Raw genomic sequence first — 24,964 nt, forward strand, 5'->3', positions numbered from 1 at the left:
CGATTGGACTTTGGTTTCAATGTAAAAACAATACAGCGTGACTCACGGTCGATGGTAGGTTAGACGTTTCTGGAAAACGCAAAGCATGATTTTTCTGAAAATTTCACCTCTCACATTTCCTTCCCTGTTCTATCGATCTAAAATATTTTCAGCATTGCGGCGTTGCCACTTCCATCAAAAAGTCCTAGCAACTTAATTTTTTTAAATGGAACACCCCGTATATTAATACATTTTTGGAATCGCTCTGGTATTTTAATACTTTTCTGATAAATTTTTACTTATACGGACATTTTTAGAGAGAAATTAAGAATGTATAATAAAAATTTTAACATGACTGGTGCAAAGTTTCAATCACTTGGCTATTTTTTTAAACAAACGTCAGTACCTTCAATTTTGAAAAAGCAGACACAACTCAAAAACTGCAATAAGTATTAATAAAATTACTAGAGTTGAAATTACATTAAAATTTCAATATTCAGTATTTACAGATTATTTATAAACACTAACTAGGGCGGTAAGGATGCTTAATCACGTTGAATAATACAATTTTTAAGTAGATCTTGACAAACAAAATGTATGCTATGGTAGTGTCAAGTTGTTGATTTACTTGTCAAATTTTTAACAGTCATTGTTGAAATAATGTTGTCTCTTCAGGGAAGAATAGAAATAGTTTTAATATGTGGTGAGAATACACCATACCGGCAAGTAGCTAACATTTTTAATGAACGGCATCCAGGAAAAAATGTTCAACATACTACTGTGTCAAGGATAATGTCGAAATTCAGAGAAACATGATTCGTAGCAAATCAATTTGAGAAAAAGCACACTCCAAGTAAATATGATGAGGAAGCCCAACTCAACATTTGTTTAAAAGTTATTGAACACGGCAAACGAGCATAACCGATATTATAAAAAATACCGATTACAAGAGAGAAAGTGTTAGAAAATTTTTATTAAAGAATAAATTTTGGCTATACAAGCCAAAATTTATTAACACATTAAAAGAACGAGATTTTGATGTCCGTTTGGGGTTTTCATTCTGGTTTCAAGGAGAGAGAGAAGAAAATGTAAAGTTTCCGTATAAAATTTTATGGAGGCAACGTTCTCTTCAAATGGAACGGTAAGTTCTCAAAATTGCCGATGGTGGGCCCAAGAAAATCCCAATTTTGCAGTTGAATGTCGTGATCAGTATTCCTTTAAAACTAATGTATGGTGTGGGATACCCAACGACCAAATAATTGGGCCATTTTTCTTCAGGGAAAATTTATCATCCGTCGGTTATCTCAGCCTTTTATACAATGAGGTTAGTGAAGTTTTAGATAATATGCCTTTAAATATTAAATACGACCTATGGTATCAGCTTGATGGCGCACCAATACATCACACGGTTGCTGTAAAACAGTCCCTCCAACAAATGTTCAGAGGCAAAGTTATTGGACGTAACTGGGAACATTATTGGCCACCTAGATCACCCGACTTGACGTCTTTAGACTTTTTCTTGTGGGGTTACCTGAAACAAAAAGTGTACCGAAGTAGACCATTTACTGACATACGACATCTGGAAAATACCATTCGCGAGTGCTGTGCAAATATAAATCCCCGATTTATTAAAAATGCAGTTACAGATGTCAGTAGAAGGACCATAATTTGTATTCAACGTGGAGGACGACATACTGAAATGTAGGCTATAAGTGTTTGACAACCTAATTTAGATCAATAAGTAATTTTTTATACCCATTTGGATTATCTATAATATTATTGTTGTTTAAAATTTATAATTATAATAATGTTCTATCGAAATTATTTGCATTTTTTTTAGTTACCTCTGCTTCTTCGAAATCAAAGGTTTGTTTAAGAAAATAGCCAAGTGATTGAAACTTTGCACCAGTCATGTTAAAATTTTTATAGCAAATTTTTAATTTCTCTTTAAAAATGTCCGTATAAGTGAAAATGTGTCAGAAAAGTTAAACTCCATGATGAGTTTGTTATGTATAAATGAATTGATGACAATTAACCGAACATGTTTTTTAAAATAAAGGGGATATCTGTCAAAAGTAAGCAAAACGTTAACTTTATCTTAGTTGCATGAAATTTGGCATATGGATATAAAATTGCCGTAGGCACAACTTTTTCAAGTAACTTTTTGTTAAATTCGATCTAGAAATGCACTTTTCCATATTTTTTTTCAAAAAAAAAGTTGAATTTGACAAACACTGAACGTCAGTGGGTCGCAGTTGGCCGCATCATTTTAAGTTAAACTTAAAGCACAAACAAGTGCCGAAGTTAAACTTCATTGAAACTTTTCGAAAAAAAAGTTTCCCATATGGTGCGCACTTTAATGGTGACACTGTATATTGCCACACCGCCGCCTTTCTTCACCGATCTGTCGTTTCCCAACGGTCTATCACATCTATACAACTTATAGCCTGTTAGCGAAACATATTCATTGGTTATATAACTACTTAACCAGGTTTCCGAAACAGTAATTACATCGAAAGAATTATGAACTGCATTTCTGAAATATGTAAGGCTTGACAGTGGTAATCACTGTCGAGAAGTGAAGTTTTTTTCGAGATAATTTAACTTTTTATGAAATAATTCAAATCTATTTTTGTCACCTGCTGTCATACCTATATTCAATTGCGACTAAAATTATAAACCGATTCAAATTATCATAAGAAAAAACTAATTTGTTCCAGCAATAGTTATTTAACCTTTATTTCATTAGGTATCTATTTTCAAAAGATATTTTGGAAATTTCTTCACAAATTCAATTCTGCACGTTTCACATACCTACGATGTATGAATTCAACATCATTTAATAATATATCATTTATGAGATTTCATCTTCGACAATGAAGTACATTTTGATTTATTGATTGATAAACATTTGGGCCCCATACTTTGTTTACTATAAAATAAATAAATAGATTCAACGTCAACGTACATCGGTATACCACTCAAATGTAATGTGCGCTATGCGTTAAGCGCACATTACATTTGTAAACGATTCTTGTTCCATCTATGAACATGTGTACAAAGCTTGGTCATCTCATTTCTCCCGCCGAGAGATTCTAACAAAATAAAAGCGAATCGGTTTCAACGTTAGGGTTCCTCTGAATCTTTGTTGATGGCACACTTGCAACTTGTCATCACTTGTCAAAGTATCATTCAAAAAATCGCCTAATATAAATTTTATCACAATGTTCACTCTTCCACCACGTCCTCCGAAAGACTATGTGCTGAAAGATATTACCAAAAGTCTTTGTTCGTCTTCCCAATTCACTCCGGATTCTCTGCCAAGAGTAACTCAAGACAATTTGGGAAAATTTTGTTCTCCCATAGAGTATGAAGATAATGAACTTCCTGAAAAAATCACGATTGATATTCAACCCACAGTCATGGAAAAAATGACGAACGATGCCAGAGCGTGTTGGGTGGTACAACCTGGAAAAGATGATTTCTTCCTCCATGACGTTTACAAGAAGTATTCTGTGAATCAAGATCGAGCTAATTATGACCCTAGGTATATGCATAAAGGTGAGTAGAATTAGTAGGTTTTTTCTGACAATTTTGCTGAAATGAATTGAATTTTGTGCGAAGTCAATATCCCTGTGACGTCAAGGAGCAATAAAAATTTTGTAGATAGAATTATCGATGATTGAAAGATAATAATAGTAATAATAATAATTCAGTGCCCAACAGTAAACGCGTTTAGAGAGCAATTTGTTAGAAGTAGGTTATAATGAATAATGGAAATATTTATATGAAAAAACCAAGAAATTATAATGTAGAATTGGAAAAAATACAAGAAACTATTGATTACATAGGTAGGTATTCAAGTTCTATAATATTTGAAGAATATTAATAATTATCATAAATTGAAGAAGGAACTGAAAGTTTTCATCAGAAATCATTATGATCAATTGCAGGATATCTTTGAAAATGTTTAATCTAAATTACCTGCTCTCTCTTTCTCTCTTCTTATTTCCTCACTATAGCCATCATTCTCCAACTGCGGTTTTCAACCTAGTGAGGTGGATAGTATTATGTAACCAAACGACCTATTTTAGTTTTTTCTTTTTTTGTATTTATTTCATTATACATTATATAACACACCTTATATCAGTCTGTAGCCACGACACAAGCCTAGCTTAGGTGGCTACAGATTGTGTAATATATGGTTATATGATAAGACATTTGAATTGTAAATCGCACGGAAACAAATCATGCAACTGAATAATCGTCAAATCTTTCATTATTCACAGTTATTTATTCACACAAGTAATTTACTGTTGTTTATTCTTGTATGTATTACATATTTGTAAATAAATTGCTCTCCAATTACAAATATAAATGATGATGCACATAAAATTTATCGGTATAGAGTTGGTGTGGGCTCTGTTGCATAAAAAAGACAGGCTCTTCTCTAGTTGTTAGTCGAGTATCGAAGATATTTATTCATGAGTCAATCTGGGCGTTCAAAATTTTTCACAAAATATTACAGAAACCTATTTTCGACGTTTCTCCAATGACAAAATCAAACTTGAGAAAAAGCTCGAAGTAATCGAAACCTCTTATTGAATTTGTTCCTTCTGTTCTGAAACACAGAAATTTCAAAGATTCTTTCGACGAAAAGACTATGTTGTTTGTAACTAGGACTCCAAATCAAAGAACCATATTGCAATTTTTAACGAACAAAGTAATTATATATAGTAGTGATTACAAGAATATTATCAAAATGTCTGCAGTTCCTAACAATGAAGCCATATGCGCGGTATGCTGAGAAAATTTTTAGGTTGATATGATGAATAAAAGTTAACTTAGAATCAAAATAAACGCCCAAATCGTGCATGATATTATTTCGTTCTACATTATCATTAATAATGCAATATTGGTAGTTTATTGTTGCATTATTTCTGCTGAAAGTATTAACCTTACATTAGTTGACAAGTGACAAGTATTTTGATAACACTGATTGTGTAATAGTTTAGTTGCAGTTGCATGGAGCTTCAAATCGTCTGCAAAGATCATTGACGAAAATAAAAAATAATGCACCCAAATTTGAACTTTGCAGTACTCCACTAGTAGCTATATACATGTCAGAATTGAAGCCGTTATAGTGGACGAGCTGTTGGCGTTGATTTAGATTGGATTTCAAGAGTTTCACGTATTTCGAATCAAGACCTATTCGGTTTGTACTTCAAACATTCTGGAATTGAATCAGATATCATTTACAGGATCCCTATACAATACCTATAGTATATAAAACAAATTCACTCGCATGGAACACTATCTCAACCAAAAATGTACCCCTTTAAAATCATTAATTGCATATATAACAATGAACTATATTCAGTTATTCTCCCATTAAAATATTTTTATTGGATTGAAAATGTTCTCTTCATGTATTATATTTCTAGAAAAAGTCTTCAACCGTTCGTACCAGTTCGAACTGGATTGCATCGAAGCAGCCCGTTTAGAAAAACTCCGTGTAAAGTGCGAAAGGGAGGACGCAGATTTCGAAAATTCGTTTCAAAGGTTGGTGACTAATCAAAAAGCGAAAGAGAAACCTGCCATTCAAGTAAAAACTTGCAAAGAAGAACCGCCATTCTGGTGGAAAAAATCGAACATTGAAGGGGAATGTGATGTCGTTGAACAGCCTAAAACTGAGACATTCAGTGATGATCTGGTTGGTACAACCAGTTACCGTTCGTCTTATGTGAGATGGCAAGAGGAGCCCAATTTGACAGCATTCGTACAAGATGATCCATGCAGAAGAAAGCGAGATATGCTTCTGTAAGTATGTTAGGTCGTTGCAAAAGTTTTGTCCGTTTTAATGTCGTGTGTGTTGCAGCTCCATATATCAGCTTATTACTATACAAGGGCGTCGCCAGCTTATGACTAAGGGGGGGCAATGAGGCTATATTATGCAGTTGTCATCTTTTGCATCTGCGCTGGGTGTAACTTAGATAATGCAGATAATGCGAATTATGGCGTGTTTTCTTCAGCAAAACGTACTTCAAGGGAGGTAATAATTGAATCCAAGTATGGTATTGCTAAAGACAGTGTTGCCAACTGGATGAACTATAAAGTTGCTACACATGAACCAAAATTCCGCTACACTGCTTTATATTCCGCTACGCTTGTATATCTGACAAAATAAGTTCGCGCATGCGCCATATCCGAAATTAAATACCACGGAACTTACAGTTTGTGTACCGATTAGATACCACAAAACTGAACTGTCACTAATATCAGGATCATGCTAATTTTCAACCGCGCAACTCAGTAGATGGTACCTAATTTTCTAAATTTACAGCAGTTAAGTTTTGAAAGTTGTCGTCTCGACCAAATATTTCTTAGCTTGTAATATTGATTTTGAAAAGTAAAAAGAAATATCAGGTTGTTCACGTACGTATAGTCATACTGAGCTCTTGAACGATCATTAGCGACAGGTCTACTCCATCCTTTCAAGTTGGAATCAGAAAACCGATGTTGAGAAAAAGTTTGTTTTCGAGACTTTTGTATTTTTTTGAACATGTCCCGTTCCCGTCAATTTCAACTTCAGCAGCTCGAGCTATTTCCACTGAAATTTGTTCCACATAATTCATAATACTTGAGACAGTCGAGACTTTTAGTTCCAAGATATTGGAGATTATATATAGTGATAGTAATGAAAATATCAAAGATTATTCTTCTTCTTTTTCATCATGTAATGGCTTCGGCTACTAAGACTATAATGTATTGACTGTGCATTCAATTATACAATTGTCAGCTGTCAGCTTCTTCTGCCTCTTTTTCTTCTTCCACATTTTTTTCAATATTGATTATTTGTAGAAAATTCGGCTACTTTATATTCAAATCAACTATGCCGCTACCGTCGAGTAAATTCCGCCACGGTAGGGGAATTCCGCTACGGTTGGCAACTCTGGCTAAAGACCTCTTCCAGTATTCTGAAGGGCTTTCTGCTGGATGATTGCTTCTATGACGTTATTTCTCCGTAATACGCGGCATTGTTATTCTGAAAATTTCAATACTTTCAACAATATACATTAAACCTTGTGAATTTATTCACGTTTTGTCGTGTGATGCGGGATTTATTAATAGGTAAGGAATTCAATTGCTCGCACTTTGGTCGCTTTGCGGCTAGCTACATTTGAGCTCTAGGAGGGGCAACTGCCTCCCCCCTGCCCCTCATTGGCGCATGACAAAACGTAAATGAATTCACAAGGTTTAATGTATATTGTAGAAAGTACTGAAATATTCAGAATACCATTAAGACTTTGACATCCGTTTTTAAAATTGCCGCCATTATCATCACGACTATAGTAAAACCAATAATGATTGAGAGTAAAGCGCGTTGTCATATCTAAATTTTACGTTACCAGTTTATAGCAGAATCAAAATATAGTAAGCAGTAGAGTTGTAGGTTGTGGCAAATTATAGATAATACACAATACTAGTACGATTAAATGGTATTATTTATGACAAAAATCAGTAATGAGCTTGTAATGAGTAATACTTATACATTTCCTGATTACTGATCAGTTGAAATTCATTATTTTCTGTATAGTGTTAGATATTTATTACAACTAGTGGCAACGCTGTACGCAACGATATTTCTGTCTTTGTCACTTTACCGTAACTTCCATCTCATCGTTGCAGTCCTCACTAATGTACTTGCAGCCATGAGCGTATCATTGGTTTGTGAATTATACAGCGTGAATTGTACGTTTTACAGTTAAGTTAGTCAGATATCGATGTGTTGTGATAACAATTGGTGAAAATAGTAGTGCTAATTAGTGTTTAAGCGTTACATAATTATATTTCTATACCGTTCTCAAACTACTCAAAAAATGGGAGACATGGTCGGAGTCTCGGTCAGTAAGAGAAAAACAAATTGTACTGCGTGTATTTCACTGTCTTGAAAGAGATCATCAGCCACCAAAAGATGACTTTGGGCATATGTGCTGTAATTCTACGTGTGTACCTCCGAATAACCAACCGGGCATTTCTACATCATTAAGTTCCACAATTACAAAAGATAAATTAGTTGATATGTTCTCTGATTATACCGGTGTACCAAAATCATCGATTTACAAAATACTAAGAGAAGCAGAAATTCACGGGGACGTACAAACGCCAAAAACTAGTAGCGGACGAAAAAACTCACAGTTGATGAAGAAGCCAAAACCAGTATACGCAGAACTATTCACAGTTTCTTTTTCAGAAATGAGCTGCCCACACTACAAACAGTTCTGGAGGCACTTAGCGATCATGAATTGGTCCCAAAAATGGGTAAAGAAACTTTTAGGAAACTTGTACACGAAATGAAATTTACGTACGGAAAAGTTGACAGGAAAAGCATTCTCATTGAACGTCAAGAAATAATAGCATGGAGAAGAAACTATCTAAGAAAAATTGACGAATTTCGGAAGCTCAAAAAAAAATTGTACTTCATGGACGAGACATGGGTTAACCATGGACATACGGTCAAAAAAGTATGGCAGGATGGTAATATAACAAGTGCACGACAAGCCTTTAATGAAGGTTTGTCAGTTGGGTTAAAACAGCCATCTGAAAAAGTTAGTCGTCTGATAGTTACGCATATAGGAAGCGACAGTGGATTTTTACCAAATGGTGAATTAATATTTGAATCTAAGAAAAAAGGCGACTATCATGAATTTATCTAATTGTACTAAGAATTTTTCTTTCATTCTTAATCCTCTCAAAAATTAATAAGCACGCCCCCGATTTGCTGTCAACTGGGCTTACTTCTACTCTCAATCATTATTGGTTTTAGTATATATCATGAATGAAATGAACTCGAACTTTGGCAATAAGATAGGCTTAACTAACAAATTTTACAGTTGTTGATGTCCTAAAAGAAACAAATTCCTACTTTCTCGAAACGGAGAAAGCATTGAAAATTTTGATCGCTTTACCATGCACGACCTGTACAGTAGAGCGATCCTTTAGCAGCATCAGAAGACTGAAAACATGGCTGAGAGGCACCATGACAGAAGATCGAATAAAAACCGAAGTAACTTTAATGATAAAGTGGTTGAAAGTTTTGCAAAAAATCCCCGCAGGTTATGTTTTAATTGAATATTATTTTTGTTAAAATAAATAATTATTACTGTGTTTAAAAGTTTGATTTAGTTATTGTGCTGTCGAGGGCTTGTGAAGTTTTAAACATTGATATGAGAACCGTTCTTATTACAATCGTCATCGAGGAAAATACTTCGAAAATGTTACGCTTCATGCTTTTGACTGTACCGGGCGTTCATATTTTTTAACCTCCATAATATTGCCCCATTCCCCCCCTTAGTCATAAGCTGGCGGCGCCCTTGTAAAATCAACCTGATATATTGAGTTTATATGCAGTTGAGTAGGGCGAGCTAGCAATTAATTTTGCTGGTTAAGGTCAACATTGATAAAATTTTCGGAAAAATTATTTCTAATATTATTATCATTGTCGATCCTTTAATCATACAGTAATAAAAATAGACACACACTTCTTCTTGGACTTCCTTAACGTTGACTTTTTGAAAGCTACAATTGTTCTCAATTTTTAGGGTTGGTCAGCCTTTCAAAACAGAAGCCTGTAACTGGTACTACAAAACATATCCACCACCAGAATTCAAATTCCGGCCGAAGAAATTTACATGATAGTTGAACCCGTCTGCAGTACTGAAATATAAATACAATAATTCAAAATCAGGCTTATCGTTTGTGTATCTAGAGAGGCGTACCACAGGCACAGGCACCGCTCTGAGAGCGCCTTGAAGATTTTAATGTAGTGCTTGTGTTTTGTCGTTAAAAACAGTTTAAGAAAGAGAGAGAGAAAGGAGGATGATTATGGGCAAAATGGAGAAATAATGGTGGGCATCGGAACTTATTTTTTTGTCATTAAAACTTTTGGGTCTTGGATCTCAGATCCAACCTACTTGTCCATTCTTTTTTACTGCCCTGTATTTTGACGAAATCAGGATCCCTTTCAATTTTGACACCCAACCCAAATCAAAATCGCAAAAATCTGTCCAAGCTGATTGATAAATATGTTTATTGTTTAAGAATAAAATTCTTGTTACAAACACAATGTCATAAATAAATATCAATATAAACATGAAGTATAAGTGTATAAAATATAAATGATTAAAATAAAATATAAACTATATATACATACATATGCAGAGGTTACATGACAAGAACTAGGACAACGAATAAAAATATATGTTTCACACACAGTACAATCGCAGTTTCATCACATTTTAAATTACAGGGCATCGTCAAAATATTCTTCTAGGTCATAATAGGCTTTATCACTTAATAGTTTTGTAGATGCGCGCCCCTCCTGAGGTACTCGATTCTCCCGACGAACTCGACGCGGCAGTTGAACGTTTCGAGCTTTCTGTGAATGATGCGTTTCGAGCGGCCACCTCCAGGGAGGAGTGTCCGCTGAAGAGCTACAACGAGTTTCCCCTCGTATCAAAGCCTTGATACGAGAGAGAAATCGCCTGAGGAGGCTCTATCAGTGAACCCTTTTCCTAGGGGACAAAACAGCGGCGAACAGGATGGCCAATCAAGTCAAACAGGCCATCATTGAACACCGAAACGAAAGGTGGGAAGAGCTCTTGGAATCCTTCGAACCTGGGAGCGACGAGCTTTGGCGAGTCACTCGTAGGCTCAGGGGGAAAAAGACTGCTCTCTCACCCATTCACGGAGAGCGCGGAGTGTGCTACTCCCCCGCCGACACGATGAAACGTCAGTTTTAACTTAACGTTGACGACGATGACGACATCGATCGCGATATGCTGCTGGAAGACCGGGTTCACCGACTCCTCAGGGAAGATGACGACGACGACATCCGTCCGGCTTCTATGGAGGAGCTGAAGGGTCATATCAAGGCTGCAAAAGCCAAGAAAGCTCCGGGGGCCGACTCAATAACCAACAGGTTGTTGAAGAGACTCCCGGAAAACTGCGTCGAATTTCTTCTAAATCTAATTAACAGTTCGTTGGCCCTCAGACACTTCCCTAGAAGGTGGAAGCATGCGATCGTCGTCATGCTCCCAAAACAGGGTCAGAAACAGCTGTTCCCGCAGAACTATCGCCCGATCAGTCTACTCTCGTCGGCGGCTAAGTTGGCTGAAAGAGTTGTACTGCAAAGATTCAACGAAGAAGTTGAGGACCGAAATGTTCTGCCTAACGAACAATTCGGCTTCAGGAGAGATCACTCCACTGAGTTACAGGCTCTAAGGTTGGTCGAAAATACCATCAGCGAGCTAAACACTAACAAAAAAGTGCATATTGTGCTGTTAGACATTTCGAAGGCCTTCGACCGAGTATGGCACGAAGATCTTCTGCACAAGCTAAACGCGTTCGACCTACCTCGGGGCCTGATCCGGTGGATCGGGTCTTTCCTGAAAGACAGAACTTTTCAGGTCAGAGTAGAGGGCTCTCTGTCTGACAGCAGAGAGATAGTAGTAAAAAAATAGATAGATAGTAAAAAAAAATTGATCATCAGAAATTCACGAGCGCGTCAGATTAAGGTAGGGTGAGTTAATTACCTGCTAAAAAGTGTATATTCCAGTAATCTGACAATTTGAGAGTGACGTAAAGAAAGAGGAGGGCAGCAAAGTTGTAAAAAAATAACGTCATTTCGACATTCTTGAACGTAGCTATTTATATATATATATATATATATATATATATATATATATATATATATATATATATATATATATATATATATATATATATATATATATAATCTGACGATTTCCGCAAGCCGAAATAACAAAAATTAGTCGATGAAGTTTAATGCGTGCAGCTGTGTGATACCTATATTTCCCTCTCCGAGTTTCTATTTCTCTATTCTCTATTCATTTTTTCTCTATTACTCTCTCACTCCGTCCCACTCTGAATTCTGTTGCCATGACGCCATCATAGCTGATCACAGAGACTCGTGATGAAGATGATGATCAATTAATTGATGGATGTAGCCGTTACTGCGTGATGGGAAATCATAATCATTAATTAATCAATTGATTATAAAAAATTAAAATTTTTTGAGCATAAAAAAATTATTTTCTCATAAATACAAGTATTCTACTTAAAAAACATACACTTATTTATTTGCATGCTATTTCCTGAGCTTTTCAATTAATTAAGTTCAATGATTTAAAAACAATTTAAAAAAATTGTTTTTGTCAGATTGAGCGAATCCCTCTAGATAATCGTCAGATTATGAGATAGCACGTCTAAAACATAAAGATGAACCATATATATCTTAATCTGACGCGCCTGAGTATTTCAAAATGACATTTGCACATTATACTAATGGCCGCGAGTTTGCGTCAGACCGAAATCGTCAGATTATTGAATGAGAGCTTTTTTTTGTTGCACTTTTAACCCTTACGTACAACTACCCACATCATGCAAACGATCAGATTAACATACCGACATCATTAAAAATACGTAGGACATTGATGCTATCAATATCTGACGCGCTCGAGTATGTCCACGCAACAGTATTTTTTTACATATTTAAAAATCTATAGCCGCTTCCCCACCGATGAAAAGGTATATATTATATAACATTTTTTTCTTCTTATCATCTAAGCTTTGCAACCTATGTCTCAATGACGCTCGAGTAAATCCCCATTTTGCATCGTGGGCTCCCCTGCTATAATAACCCTTGTGGTTGATGTACTCATCTCAAAATAAAAAAAGATCATATCTGAAATTTGGGTCGTACCTAATCACTGAATGAAAGAAAGAAATGCTCGGGATTCAAAATACCAATCGAGCATCTTTTTAAAATATAAATTCATTTTTATTAGTTAGAGATTCGCACATTTTAATCCACTATTTACTGACACCTCAGAAAGAACTTTCACATATTTTGCCACAGTCAAGTTTTAGAAAAGGTTATTGTTGTGCAACAGCATTATTAGAGGTCGTAGATGACATAATCAAAGCAATAGATAAAAATTAAGCCACCATGTTGATTCTGTTGGATTATTCAAAAGTATTTGATACTATCGATCATAAAATACTTTGTGCTATGTTATATTTTTTTGGGTTCAGTGATGCATCAGTGATGTTGATATCATCTTATCTAGATAATAGATTACAAAAAGTACAGATTCATGATATTTCTTCTACTTGGAGAGAAGTTAAAACAGGAGTACCCCAAGGCAGCATTTTAGGCCCACTCTTCTATACCCTCTATACTGCCACATTCATCAATAAGATGAAGTCTTATTAGTAAATATCACCTTTATGCAGATGACTCTCGAATATATTTATCTTTCAAATCTTCAGATATAAAGGTCAAGCAGTAACCGATATAAATTTTGATTTAAACACGATTTTAAAAGTGTCCACTCACCATATGTTGAAAAGCAATCCAAACAAATCAGTAGCTATTATTTTTGGAAGTAATAGCATCAGGTAAGAAGTAAAAAACTACAGCTTGAAAATGGGAAACTCTGAGATAAAATTCAGACCGTATTCAAAAAATTTGGGGTTGATTTAAGATCATAAACTAAGATTTCATGAACATATAATCTACAAAGTTAAAATTGTTTATTCATCATTGAAACTGATATATCCCCATAGACAATATTTGGATGTAGATGTCAAGAAAATGCTATTTGATTCATTAGTTTTATCTGATTTCAACCACTGTGACGCTGTTTATCATTCATGTTTAGACAAGAACGACAGGTGTCGCATACAAAAAGTTCAAAACTCTTGCATCAGGTTAATATTTGGTATTAGAAGAAGGTCCAGAATTTCACACAAATCAGCAGATTTGAAGTGGTTGGATATGTTTAATCGCAGACGTTTTCATGCAACATGCATATTCTTTGAAATATTCAAATATAGGAATCCTCCCTACTTATATGAACATTTGTCTTATAGAACAGATGTCTATAATCTGAATTGGCGTAAAAAGACAGTGCTAAACATTCCTGTACATAAAAAGGAAATATTCAAACGATCTTTTTCCTATAATATCTCCTCCACAATAAATTATCTCCATAAATGGGTAAACAATTGTTTTAACATGTCGGAAACTGTTTTTAAAAGTAGGTATAAACAGCATCTGTTCAGCTTTCAGAATAACTACGTCCGTGGCGAGAATTCTGAAAAAGGTTTTAGCTATTCATATATCTATATCTTTACATTACCTTCTCTTTTCTTTTCTTTCTTCTTTTCTTCTCTTCAAGCCCTCATTTATTTACTTTTATACATTTTCGGCATTGGTGGAAAAGCAGACGCGAGCAGTCATTTGCAATCAAATACAAAGTGTTTTAATTTTTCTCTCTCTTGTATTTTGGTTTTTGTTATTATCTTGTATTTTCATGGGCAATAAACTCATTATTATTATTACAATATACCTATGCGTATACATTCAACTCATATAATTCGCAAATGCACTGACAGCTGCGATTTACCAACCACAAAACGCGAACAGGGCAAATAACAAAACAGCTAACAGGCGCGTCGAAATTGAAAAAGTTATAATATTACGATGTTGCGAAGGACAAGGACAAATCCTAACAGATGAAAGGTGTTAGCGGGATTGTATGAAAAGCACAGAAGATTCAGTTCTAGATTCTCTATAGAGTGATCGATGCATTACATTTTTTTACGCTTAAGGTTGAGGTAGCGCAGGTAACAATCTCCAAGTTTGTCACAGAACGATGTTATGCGCATATATCTACCCTTCTTTTTTGTAATGCGGGGAGGGAGAAATACAATTCAATTCACCAAGCGTGCTTGCAACGTGTTCATTTTTAAAGCACCGGCTGTTAGTGGTAGACAGTAAACACCAGTTTGGTCGGAGTTATACTACGCGTAGAAAATAAGAATTTTGATTTGCAAACAGAATGAGTGGTTCCTGTCAAGTTGAAGTCCGTTTTGAATATTAATTGTGTAACATCTAAACTAGACACGTAGGTAAGTGAGCACGCTTTCCATTGACGTAATGTAAGTATTACCGCCACGAAATTGAATTATACAGTTGAAATAACTACGATAAAACATTTTTAGTTTGATTCATGAGTGATTATTTTCAGCGGCTCGAGTTATTTCTTTCAAATTTTGAGCGCGAAAATCTTTTTCTATCATAGTTAATCATCAGCTAGCAAGCTCACTGACATGTGTACAATATTGGAAAAAAAACACATACTATTAATAACTAGAAGCTGTATCAGTCAGTTCTTTATCTCGTATCGTAACATCTATTTATCTGAACATTATATATTGCATCAGCCCGCTGGTAGCGTAATTTGAAACGTGGAACAGTTATTGCATCATACCCCGACATGCTTTCATGAATCAACTGCATTATTTGCGGGATGAACTCGTTTCGTACGTTACAACTTACAACTCGGATTCGTTAGGGATATACACGTGCTCGTCATCTGTTATCAGGGTTTGATAATCAAGATCGCATTTTGATTCCAAGGAAATATTTTGTGTTTTTGCTGTCTCGCGTATTATTTTGTCTCTCATTTGTATTCGGTGGCGCCAGTTATAATGATGCAACGCTAAAAATAATTTGAATTGCCAGAATTCTATGTACGAGTGTAGTCATAAGTCCTACTTTTCTGTTAAAAAAAGTAACATATGAAGCTTCAAAGCGACAGATTGATGTTTAAATAATGACGATAATGAGTACTATTTATGTCATTTAAACCCCATATTGCAAATATGATTTCTCACTTCAATAAAAATCATATATTGTTCAGTTGTTAGATCAATAATCGAATACAATTCCACTATTTGGTGCCCTTCATATCATGTGGATATTGATATGCTTGGAAGTGTTCAAAATAAGTTTTTAAGGTAATCTGCATATAAACTGTGATATTATATTGGTGAATATGACTATAAAATTATATTGGACATTCTTAACTTGAATACTCTGGCTCATAGAAGATTAGAATAAGATCTTACACTAATTCATAAAATAATCAGTGGTAGCATCAATTCCCCAGAATTTGTCGAACTTATAACTTTAAATGTGAATCCAAGGAGAACAAGAAATTCGGAAATCTTCAAAGTACCCTTTTGTCGCACCAACTTTGGCCAGAATGAATCTGTAGGTAGAATTTTGAAACTTGCAAATACATACACTGTAGATTTAGAATGTTTTAATTCCTCTTTAAAAACATTTGAACAGATAGTAATTCATAAACTTATTTTTACGATTTTTTTTATTTTATTTTATATATTTTACCCTTACACCTAGCTTAGATTACTGTTAAATACATATGTGTGAACTTGTTAATTATTTTGTTAAAAATATGCATTGGCGTAAATAAGTAAATGAATAAATAAACAAATATTTATTTTCCTCTTGATGAAATATAGCAGTCTATATTGAATATTTCAGATGAAAAGAAAAAATAAACACGCGTGCGATATGCATCTACCATACGCGTTATTTCTAGATATGTAGAAGAAAACTTTAAGCGTGAAATTAGGTATCTCATGTATTCATGTATGTTATTTTTGTACTCTCCTTCAAAATATATATTTTTTTGGGAATTGTGCTAAAAAGCAGTCTAATTAATATTAAATTCTACAAAAAGGATTTGAAGCTTTATATCTTCTATTAATTATCAGCGAGCGCTTTTGACAGTTGGTAGTACTGTCATCATCTGGCACTCCTCAAACTGCAGTACTACCAACTGTCGAAAGCGCTCGCTGATAATTAATAGAAGATATAAAGCTTCAAATCCTTTTTGTAGAATTTAATATTGAAATACTCAAAATAAAGGAAAATTAGTTGCATCAATCAAAATATATATATATATATATATATATATATATATATATATATATATATATATATATATATATATATATATATATATATATATATATATATATATATATATATACAGATAGAGATTTTATCGAGTGTGTATGATACAAATCAAGAATGAAATAATTCGTGGACACAACACTCAAAAAATAGGGGCAAACCGCGGACACGTGTTTCTGGCTATTGGCCTCATCAGCGCGGTGCAGCCAAGTGTAAAGATGGGCAACACTTGTTTGCCGAAAGCTGGAAACAACACATACGCACGGAGTCAACAACAGAAGCCAACCGCACATTTGTGGTTCCAGTTAGAAGACCTAGAATTCCTAGGCTACATCTAACATGACCACGTGTCCACGAATTATTTCATTCTTGATTTGTATCATACACACTCGATAAAATCTCTATCTGTATTTATATCCTGGACCCGGATGTCACGCAGGTAGCTATAGCTGCCTACGTGGTCATGTTAGATGTAGTCTAGGAATTCTAGGTCTTCTAACTGGAACCACAAATGTGCGGTTGGCTTCTGTTGTTGACTCCGTGCGTATGTGTTGTTTCCTGCTTTCGGCAAACAAGTGTTGCCCATCTTTATACTTGGCTGCACCGCGCTGATGAGGCCAATAGCCAGAAACACGTGTCCGCGGTTTGCCCCTATTTTTTGAGTGTTGTGTCCACGAATTATTTCATTCTTTATATATATATATATATATATATATATATATATATATATATATATATATATTTATATATATATATATATATATATATTAAAATTTTCTCAGGAATACGTCACTTGAATATTTTAATGTACTTTTGTTTTACCCTGTATAAAACTTACAGTTATTTTTCATTTATTTTGTCATGAAATTCTCGATAATTTTTGACGTTGACATTGATAAGCTAACGTATCAGTGTTTACTGAATAATTCAGGAAACTTATTAGATATACTTATTGTATACAAATATTATGAAAAGTTTCGATAACTAGGGTAGGAATGAAATTGGTAAACAAATGTTCAGTCCAGTACTGTTCATATTTGTACTACATTATTCTTTCTTTTAGTGAAACTGTTTTGACAAACTGATTTCACAATACTTGGTATCCGTAACCTGGAGATTTTCACCTTAGATGTTGTGTGCAAAGGCTTTTGAAGTGCAAAGTCGCTTCATTCCCATTTTTGTAATTCTAAAAGTAGATATGAAGACTAGACGGTACAAAGGTCAACGATTATCTACTTTCATTTGGTATGAATTTACGTTCGATTTGACTGCTGATCGTTCTGCATCAACAGGCTTATTAACGTTAGTACTGGTGTGAAGTTATCCATATCCACAAAGTACCTACACTGAGAAAAAAATATGGCATTATTATTTTTTCATTTACCGACTCTGTACCCCTACCATTTTTCACAGTGATACGCTTATTTACTGATTTAGTGAAAAATAGAACCGTCCTAGTTTATTAAACTGTCTGAAGGGGTGAGAATAGGGTGGAAATATTTTAAAAAATCGTAACATGAAAAATCGACTTTGTATACCTACAAAATTGAGAAATGTTATTCCTGATGATCTATTTGACAGAAAAAACTTCACCTCATAGTTTTCCAGGTCGTCTCAGGGGGTGAAAATGGGGTGGAAAGTTGAAAAAATCACGTATACAAAAATTGAGTTTGTACACCTACAAGATTAAGAGATGTTATTCCTGACACCCGATTTGACGAGAAAAACTTCACGTCATAGTTTTTCAGGCCGTCTGAAGAAATGGGTTTATACGAAAAAAAAATTAAGAATCTACCTATCTGGCGGGTTCGAACTACTAGTGAAGTATATTAAACATATTGATAACTCAATCTACCGGGTCACTGAATTTATTTCTTATTTTGGTCTTCCGTTTTCAATATATAGAATTTCTTATAGCATTATACCTTCCACAACGAACCAATTTGTGTGTTGTAGGCCTGTTTAATTCAAATATACCATTGTGGCAACGCTGAGAGTCCCTCAGATGGCCTGGAAAACTATGACGTGAAGTTTTTTCTGTCGAATAAATCATCTGGAATAACATCTCAATTTTGTAGGTGTACAAAGTCGATTTTTTATGTTACGATTTAAAAAAAAATATTTCCACCCTATTTTCACCCCTACAGACAGTTTAATAAACTAGGACGGTTCTTTTTTGTTACTAATTCAGCCAATAAGCGTACCATATTGAAAAATGGTAGGTGTGTAGAGTCGGTAAATGAAAAAAATAATTCGATGTTTTTTTTTCTCAGTGTACTTTGTGGATGTGTATAACTTCACACCCGTGTCGTTAGTTGAACTTTTAATATTTTTGTAGGTGGTCTACCCGAAGTACTAAATATTTAGCATTTAGCAACAATTTTATTGTTGCTAAATGTTGTAATACTGATTAAACCGAATTCTAAATATGTTCAAATATAAGCAGAATCCATCATTATCTACAGTATGTTTCTTTTGAGGTGGAACTCCCCCATTCTTGGCAAGGACAAAGAAATCCATAAGCCCATATTTTGGAGCATTTAGTTCCAGTGAAGAAATTTATATATTCTTCACCTCACGGAAATTGTAAATGATTACTTGTAAAAACTAGTTAGAATCAGATATCACCCCATATGCCGAATTCTCAAATTTATTTTTTTTTAAGAACAAGCACTGCATGAGGATCCTTGAGTCGCTGTAAAAGCGGTGCCACATAAAAGCAGTTCTCCAGATGAAAGAGTTCTTGAACAGTGAAGTTAGAGGCGTACAAAACGATGAGCTACCACAGTCCGTCGCGTAGTTTTGATATGTACCGCTCTTGGGGTAATCAAATGTGCCAAGTCACTTGAATACCTCCCGTGAAAGTATCTATAGCAGAGGGACAAATCTCCAACCTTTCTTCGATGTTCCAGACAATCAAGGTTGCAACTTTCCCACGGAAGGATGGCCTGTTTTATAAACTTTTTCACTCAAAGTTAATCATTTGCACACATTGTAGTTTCTTTGTCTGAGAAGTTCATTAAGTATGGCAAGTCATTGATATACATTACAAACAGGAGCGGTTCCAATATTGGTCCTTGTGGCACTTCATATATTATCCAGATCAACAATTTGGTGTCGTTCAGTAAGGTTGAATTTCGGATAGATACCTCTCAGTTTGTAGAAATCTAATTTATTCAATAAAATTGAATGGTTAACAGAAAGAAAGCGATAATTTTCAAGTACTTAATATTTTCAAGTAACATCTGATATTCGAATATGGAATCAAGTGGTGTTTTGTTATCTTGAACAAGACAGTAAACAATCACAAGAGGACTAAACAGTAAGTACATACAATCAATAATAACAAATTATGGATCTTTTGAAACTTTATAGATATACAGAGTGTTTCAAATTCGATCCTCTCCATTGGGATCACGGAAACTATGAGAGATTCGAAGATGATTAAATTAGGGCAAAGTTGCGCATTTACTTGGATTACAATATGCCGTTGAGAAAGTTCTGAAATAAAAACAGAAATTTCGGAAAATGGTTTTTATTTTTTTCTGGCTTTATTTTTCGAAGAATTCAAAAATAAATTGCACTTCCACATTGCCACTTTTTCCCTGCTACATAATGGTGGTTTCAGATTTGCTTTCCGACGTTTCGTATTACGGCCACCATCATCAACTTCATTTTTTCTTATGGGCGCTATATTGGATTCTTTCTGTTTTGACTAGAACCAGATTTTACCTTTTCAATGATGTATCATAGGTTATCATTCTCTTTCGAAAGATTGAAGATATTGAAAAAAAGTAATTCTTATCATAATAGGCTTTGACTTTGATGTTTCTAAATTTGACTTTGTTACACTCGATGACATTTTGTTATTGTGCAAGTCATTGACGTTTTGGCGAAAAGTGTCTTTTACGAATGAAGAGAAAAGAGGTATGATACAAATTTATTACAAATACGATAGAAACATTGTTAGGACATAGGAATTATATTTAAGCTTGTTTCCCGAAAGACAATGAAAAAATACGGAGACAGAATCGACAATCAAAATTTGATAAATGAGGTGTGTATGAGGTAAATTAGACATTGTGTCCTATTCGATGAAAATAGAACTTTGAATAAATAACAATAATTAACTAAAATGTTAAGACAAAAGTAAATCACAGCAAATGCTCAAAATGCTGGCCTTGTTCGTGATAACACTCCTACTCCTCAATCTTCCGAACTCTCTAACAATGCTGTGTTAAGAATCCAATGTAGCGCCCATGAAAAAAAAGTTGATGATGGTGGCCGTAAGACGAAACGTCGGATAGCAAATCTAAAAACACCATTATGTAACAGGGAAAAAGTGGCAATGTGGAAGTGAATTCATTTTTGAATCCTTCGAAAAATAAATCTAGAAAAAAATAAAAACCGTTTTCCGAAATTTCTGTTTTTTTCCGGATATACGCGGAATTTCATAATTTTCTCAACGGCATATTGTTAGTCAGGTAGATGCACAACTTTGCTCCAATTCTACCATCTTCGTGACTCTCATAGTTTCCGAGATACCAATGGTGAGGATCGAATTTGAAACACCCTGTATGTATGAATGGATGGCTCTCATTATCTCAGAAACTGTTTGGGGTACCAGTAAGAAATTTGAAACGGAGCATTTACACATGGCAGATTGAAAAAATAGACCGACTATTACATTATAATAATGATAATCGTCTCCATATACAAAAAAAAGAACAAAAAATACTGATAACTATCGTAGATATTTTTGAAAATAAAGGGCGACTTCACTCTCAACATGTACATACATACAGTTTTGCAGTTCAGTTTATATTTTCTCCTCTCAAAGTAGTCCCCCTCAGATATAATAACCAAGTAGACCTTGAATACCAATAATTTGTACACGCTTTTGACGAATATCAATATTTTAAAAGAAACTTATTTTCAAAATAAGACATTTACAATTCGAATCGAATTTTATTGAAATCGTGAAGATTACGTTACTTAAAATTAATGCATCCATCCACGTCAAGTAAATGGGATGACTTGGGTGCCGGCTCTGCAGTCTCATGTCAAGGCACGATAAGTTTTACGATGAAATCTTATTGTATAAATATGAGTTGTCATTTACGTACTCTGTTTCTTTATTGGAACATTATGTCTTTAATGATTGAACAATATATGTTGAAACTCACATCCTCCCTTATTTTTGTTGTTTTTTATTAAGAGCATCATTGTTACATTATTGAATCGCTCTTGTATTCTAAATTTGGAAGAAAGTTCAACCAATTGCTGGGTGCGAAAATAGTATATCAAAGATAAACAGTTATTGATGAATGGTGTTCAAAGTTCTTTGGAAATTCCAAGTATTTACATTTCGGTGATGCATGATTGATAACCTATTGGTATTTCCAAGAAAGTCAGGCCTGCTTTGGTTGGCTTGATTTCTTTTGTTAAGGGACATCGAAATTAAAGTAGTTTGGCGAAAAAAAAACTGAAAACCGACTTGTGACCCACTGTTTGGAACATTTGTTGTAGTAATGAATTTTACTGGAGTTTTTTCCCAACACCAAACCGTTACTTTAACACATCGATACGTATTTCGATCACTAAGTGATCATCTTCAAGAGTAATATTAAACTGAAGATTAAACTTGAAGATGATCACTTTTGGTGATCGAAACACGTGTCGAAGTGTTGAACATAATGGTTTGGTGTTGGTATAAAACTCCAGTAATATTCTTTGAAAACGGAATGTTGCAAGTTCAGACTTCTTTTTTTCTGACAAAGGTACTAACAAATTTGAAGTCTATGGAAAAACAAATAAAATAAAAATTAATGAAATGTTGCAATTATTAAAAATAGTAAAAGTTACCAGACCAAATAATTTGGGAAAATTGAAAGAAAAATAAGCGATTCAAAAATATAAGCACGCTACTTCGTGAAGCAAATTATTGTAACCTGAAATAAAAATAAATTGATAAATGGGTTAACAATGGGTAAAATGTATGGAAACAACAAAAATGAATGTAAACTAAATAAAACAAGATAATTGATTGGAATAAATGCAGAAGTTGCAGTGAATCACATCAGCTGACCACCATACAGTGACCATGGTTTTTTTTTGGTGGGTTTTGACCTTTGGGAAATGCCTGGGTGGGTCATCATGGAGAAAGCGTTGGCTCAAGTCTATTATATTTGTGAGGGGGACTACTTTAAACTTAACAAAATGAAAATGTATCAATAAAATGAGAAAAATAAAAATTGACCTCAATTTTGAACGTTTTAGAATGAGACGAATTAAGTTACAAAATTAGAAACTAAAAACTTGAAAATGAAGTAAATAAACATTTTTTTATGTTGAACGGTTTTATTGAAAAAAAAAGATAATAATGATGTAGATGATGGATTAAAAACTGAAATATTATTCGGAAGATCCTAGGAAGGAGTCATCATACCACTCGCTTCAGCAATCTACGGTATTGATCATATATAAATATAGTTTAAAAAATTAAAAAACACGCTTTTAAACAACATCGAACTAAAAAGTTGAAAATATATTTTTTCAAATAAGCTTAAAACAATAACGAACGAAAAATATTATTATATTATTGTGAAAAAGCGACGGACGCAACTAGTGAAATAATTTGATATACATAATCTTCTGAGTCTTCATCAATTTGGATTTCGGAAAGGAAAATCGACGTCTGATGCAATAAACTCTCTCACAAATAGTATAAAAGACGCCTTTAATAACCGAGAAAAATATGTGAGCGTTTTAACAGATCTTACTTCAGCATTCGATTCGGTAAGTCACTCGATTTTATTGACCAAATTAGATTTCTACGGAGTGAGAGGTGTCTGCCTGGACATGATGAAATCGTACCTTAACGAAAGATATCAAATTGTTGATCTAGGAAATACCAAAAGTGAAAAAAGAAAAATATTAAGAGGAGTGCCACAAGGGTCAATATTGGGGCCACTTCTGTTTCTAATATATATCAACGACCTACCTCACGTGATGAACTCGTCAGGCATAGAAACTATATTGTATGCAGATGATGCAACCTTGGGCAAAAAATATATAAAATAGATGATCCTCATATGATCCATACTGACATATTAGAGAAAGCTCGATCATGGTTAACACCAAATGACTTGATTTTCAATGAAGAAAAAACAGAAACTCTAACTCTTGAAACTATTTGCTTAAATCAAGATAACAAAAACTCTACCAAATTTTTGGGAGTACAAATAGATTCCAACCTGAAATGGATAGACCATATAAATAACATGTGTAGTAAACTTAGTAAGACGGTTTTTGCTATCAGAAGAATTAAGAAAATAGTAAATCAAAGTGCGGCACTTGCAACATATCATTCTCTTTTTGATTCAGTCCTTAGATATGGTATAATCAATTGGAATAATGCATCAAAGGTACATCTTAGAATATTTGTCATTCAAAAATCTGCAGTAAGAAGCATAATCTCTGCCAATTATGATGAAAAGTGTCGACCAATATTTGTAAAACTTAAAATAATGACCCTATATTCAGTTATTGTCTATGAAAATCTGCTTCTTGTTCAACAAAACTTGTTGAATGAAGTTGCTCACAAGGATATACACCAGCATGATACAAGAAATAAATCAAACTTTGTTCCTACAGCTAATAGGTTGAAAAGAACAGATAATATAGGAATTAAGCTATACAATGCCTTATCTGTCGAATTTCGTAACTTGCCATTTAGAAGATTCAAAAACTTATTGAAGAAAATATTAACCAAACATCCTTTATATGAAATTGATCAATTTTTCGAAGTTATCCAAGAAGAAAGAAACACTTTTGTGGTCGCCTTCCGAACCTGACTAAATATGTGGTCCATCATCTACATTACCTTTTTTTTCAATTAAACCGTTAACGTGAAACATTTTTTTTATTAAAGGAACTTTTTTTTAATAAAATATCACAAGGAAACAGTCTAACAAATTAGAAACAGTATTGGAAAACCCTGCAGTATGTAAATAATTAATAGTTTTTTCAAATCCGGCTCTCGATTGACCTCCTAGACATTCTTCAATTATAACATCAGACATCGGATACACCATAACAAGATTAACTTCC

At 34.1% G+C, this 24,964-nt stretch overlaps 2 protein-coding genes across 2 annotated transcripts in view; both read left to right on the forward strand.

Annotated features, from left to right (window-relative positions):
- The first annotated feature begins 3,106 nt into the window (after positions 1-3,106).
- LOC111515936 (uncharacterized) lies at positions 3,107-9,726 on the forward strand. Its single transcript, XM_074172174.1, has 3 exons — positions 3,107-3,540; positions 5,424-5,799; positions 9,582-9,726. Exons 1-3 carry the CDS (start codon positions 3,204-3,206, stop codon positions 9,673-9,675), a joined length of 807 nt encoding a protein of 268 aa, XP_074028275.1. The 5' UTR covers positions 3,107-3,203; the 3' UTR covers positions 9,676-9,726.
- A 4,971-nt stretch (positions 9,727-14,697) lies between these two features.
- Positions 14,698-24,964, forward strand: part of LOC111516430 (proton-coupled amino acid transporter-like protein pathetic) — a 36,094-nt gene continuing 25,827 nt past the window's right edge. Inside the window, exon 1 of the mRNA XM_074172175.1 lies at positions 14,698-14,976. The gene's annotated coding sequence lies outside the window, so the exon portion shown is untranslated. The remainder of the gene's footprint in view (positions 14,977-24,964) is intronic.

This window comes from Leptinotarsa decemlineata, unplaced genomic scaffold, assembly GCF_025532065.1.
Source record: "Leptinotarsa decemlineata unplaced genomic scaffold, Ldec_3_MD MMD2_tig00000035_RagTag_RagTag, whole genome shotgun sequence".
NCBI classification, from domain to species: domain Eukaryota; kingdom Metazoa; phylum Arthropoda; class Insecta; order Coleoptera; family Chrysomelidae; genus Leptinotarsa; species Leptinotarsa decemlineata.

Coding starts and splice junctions, on each gene's coding strand:
- LOC111515936 (XM_074172174.1), top strand. CDS start 3,204: ATGTTCACTCTTCCACCACGTCCTCCGAAAGACTATGTGCTGAAAGAT. Junction 3,541..5,423: donor CCCTAGGTATATGCATAAAG/GTGAGTAGAATT, acceptor TTATATTTCTAG/AAAAAGTCTTCAACCGTTCG. Junction 5,800..9,581: donor AGAAAGCGAGATATGCTTCT/GTAAGTATGTTA, acceptor CTCAATTTTTAG/GGTTGGTCAGCCTTTCAAAA.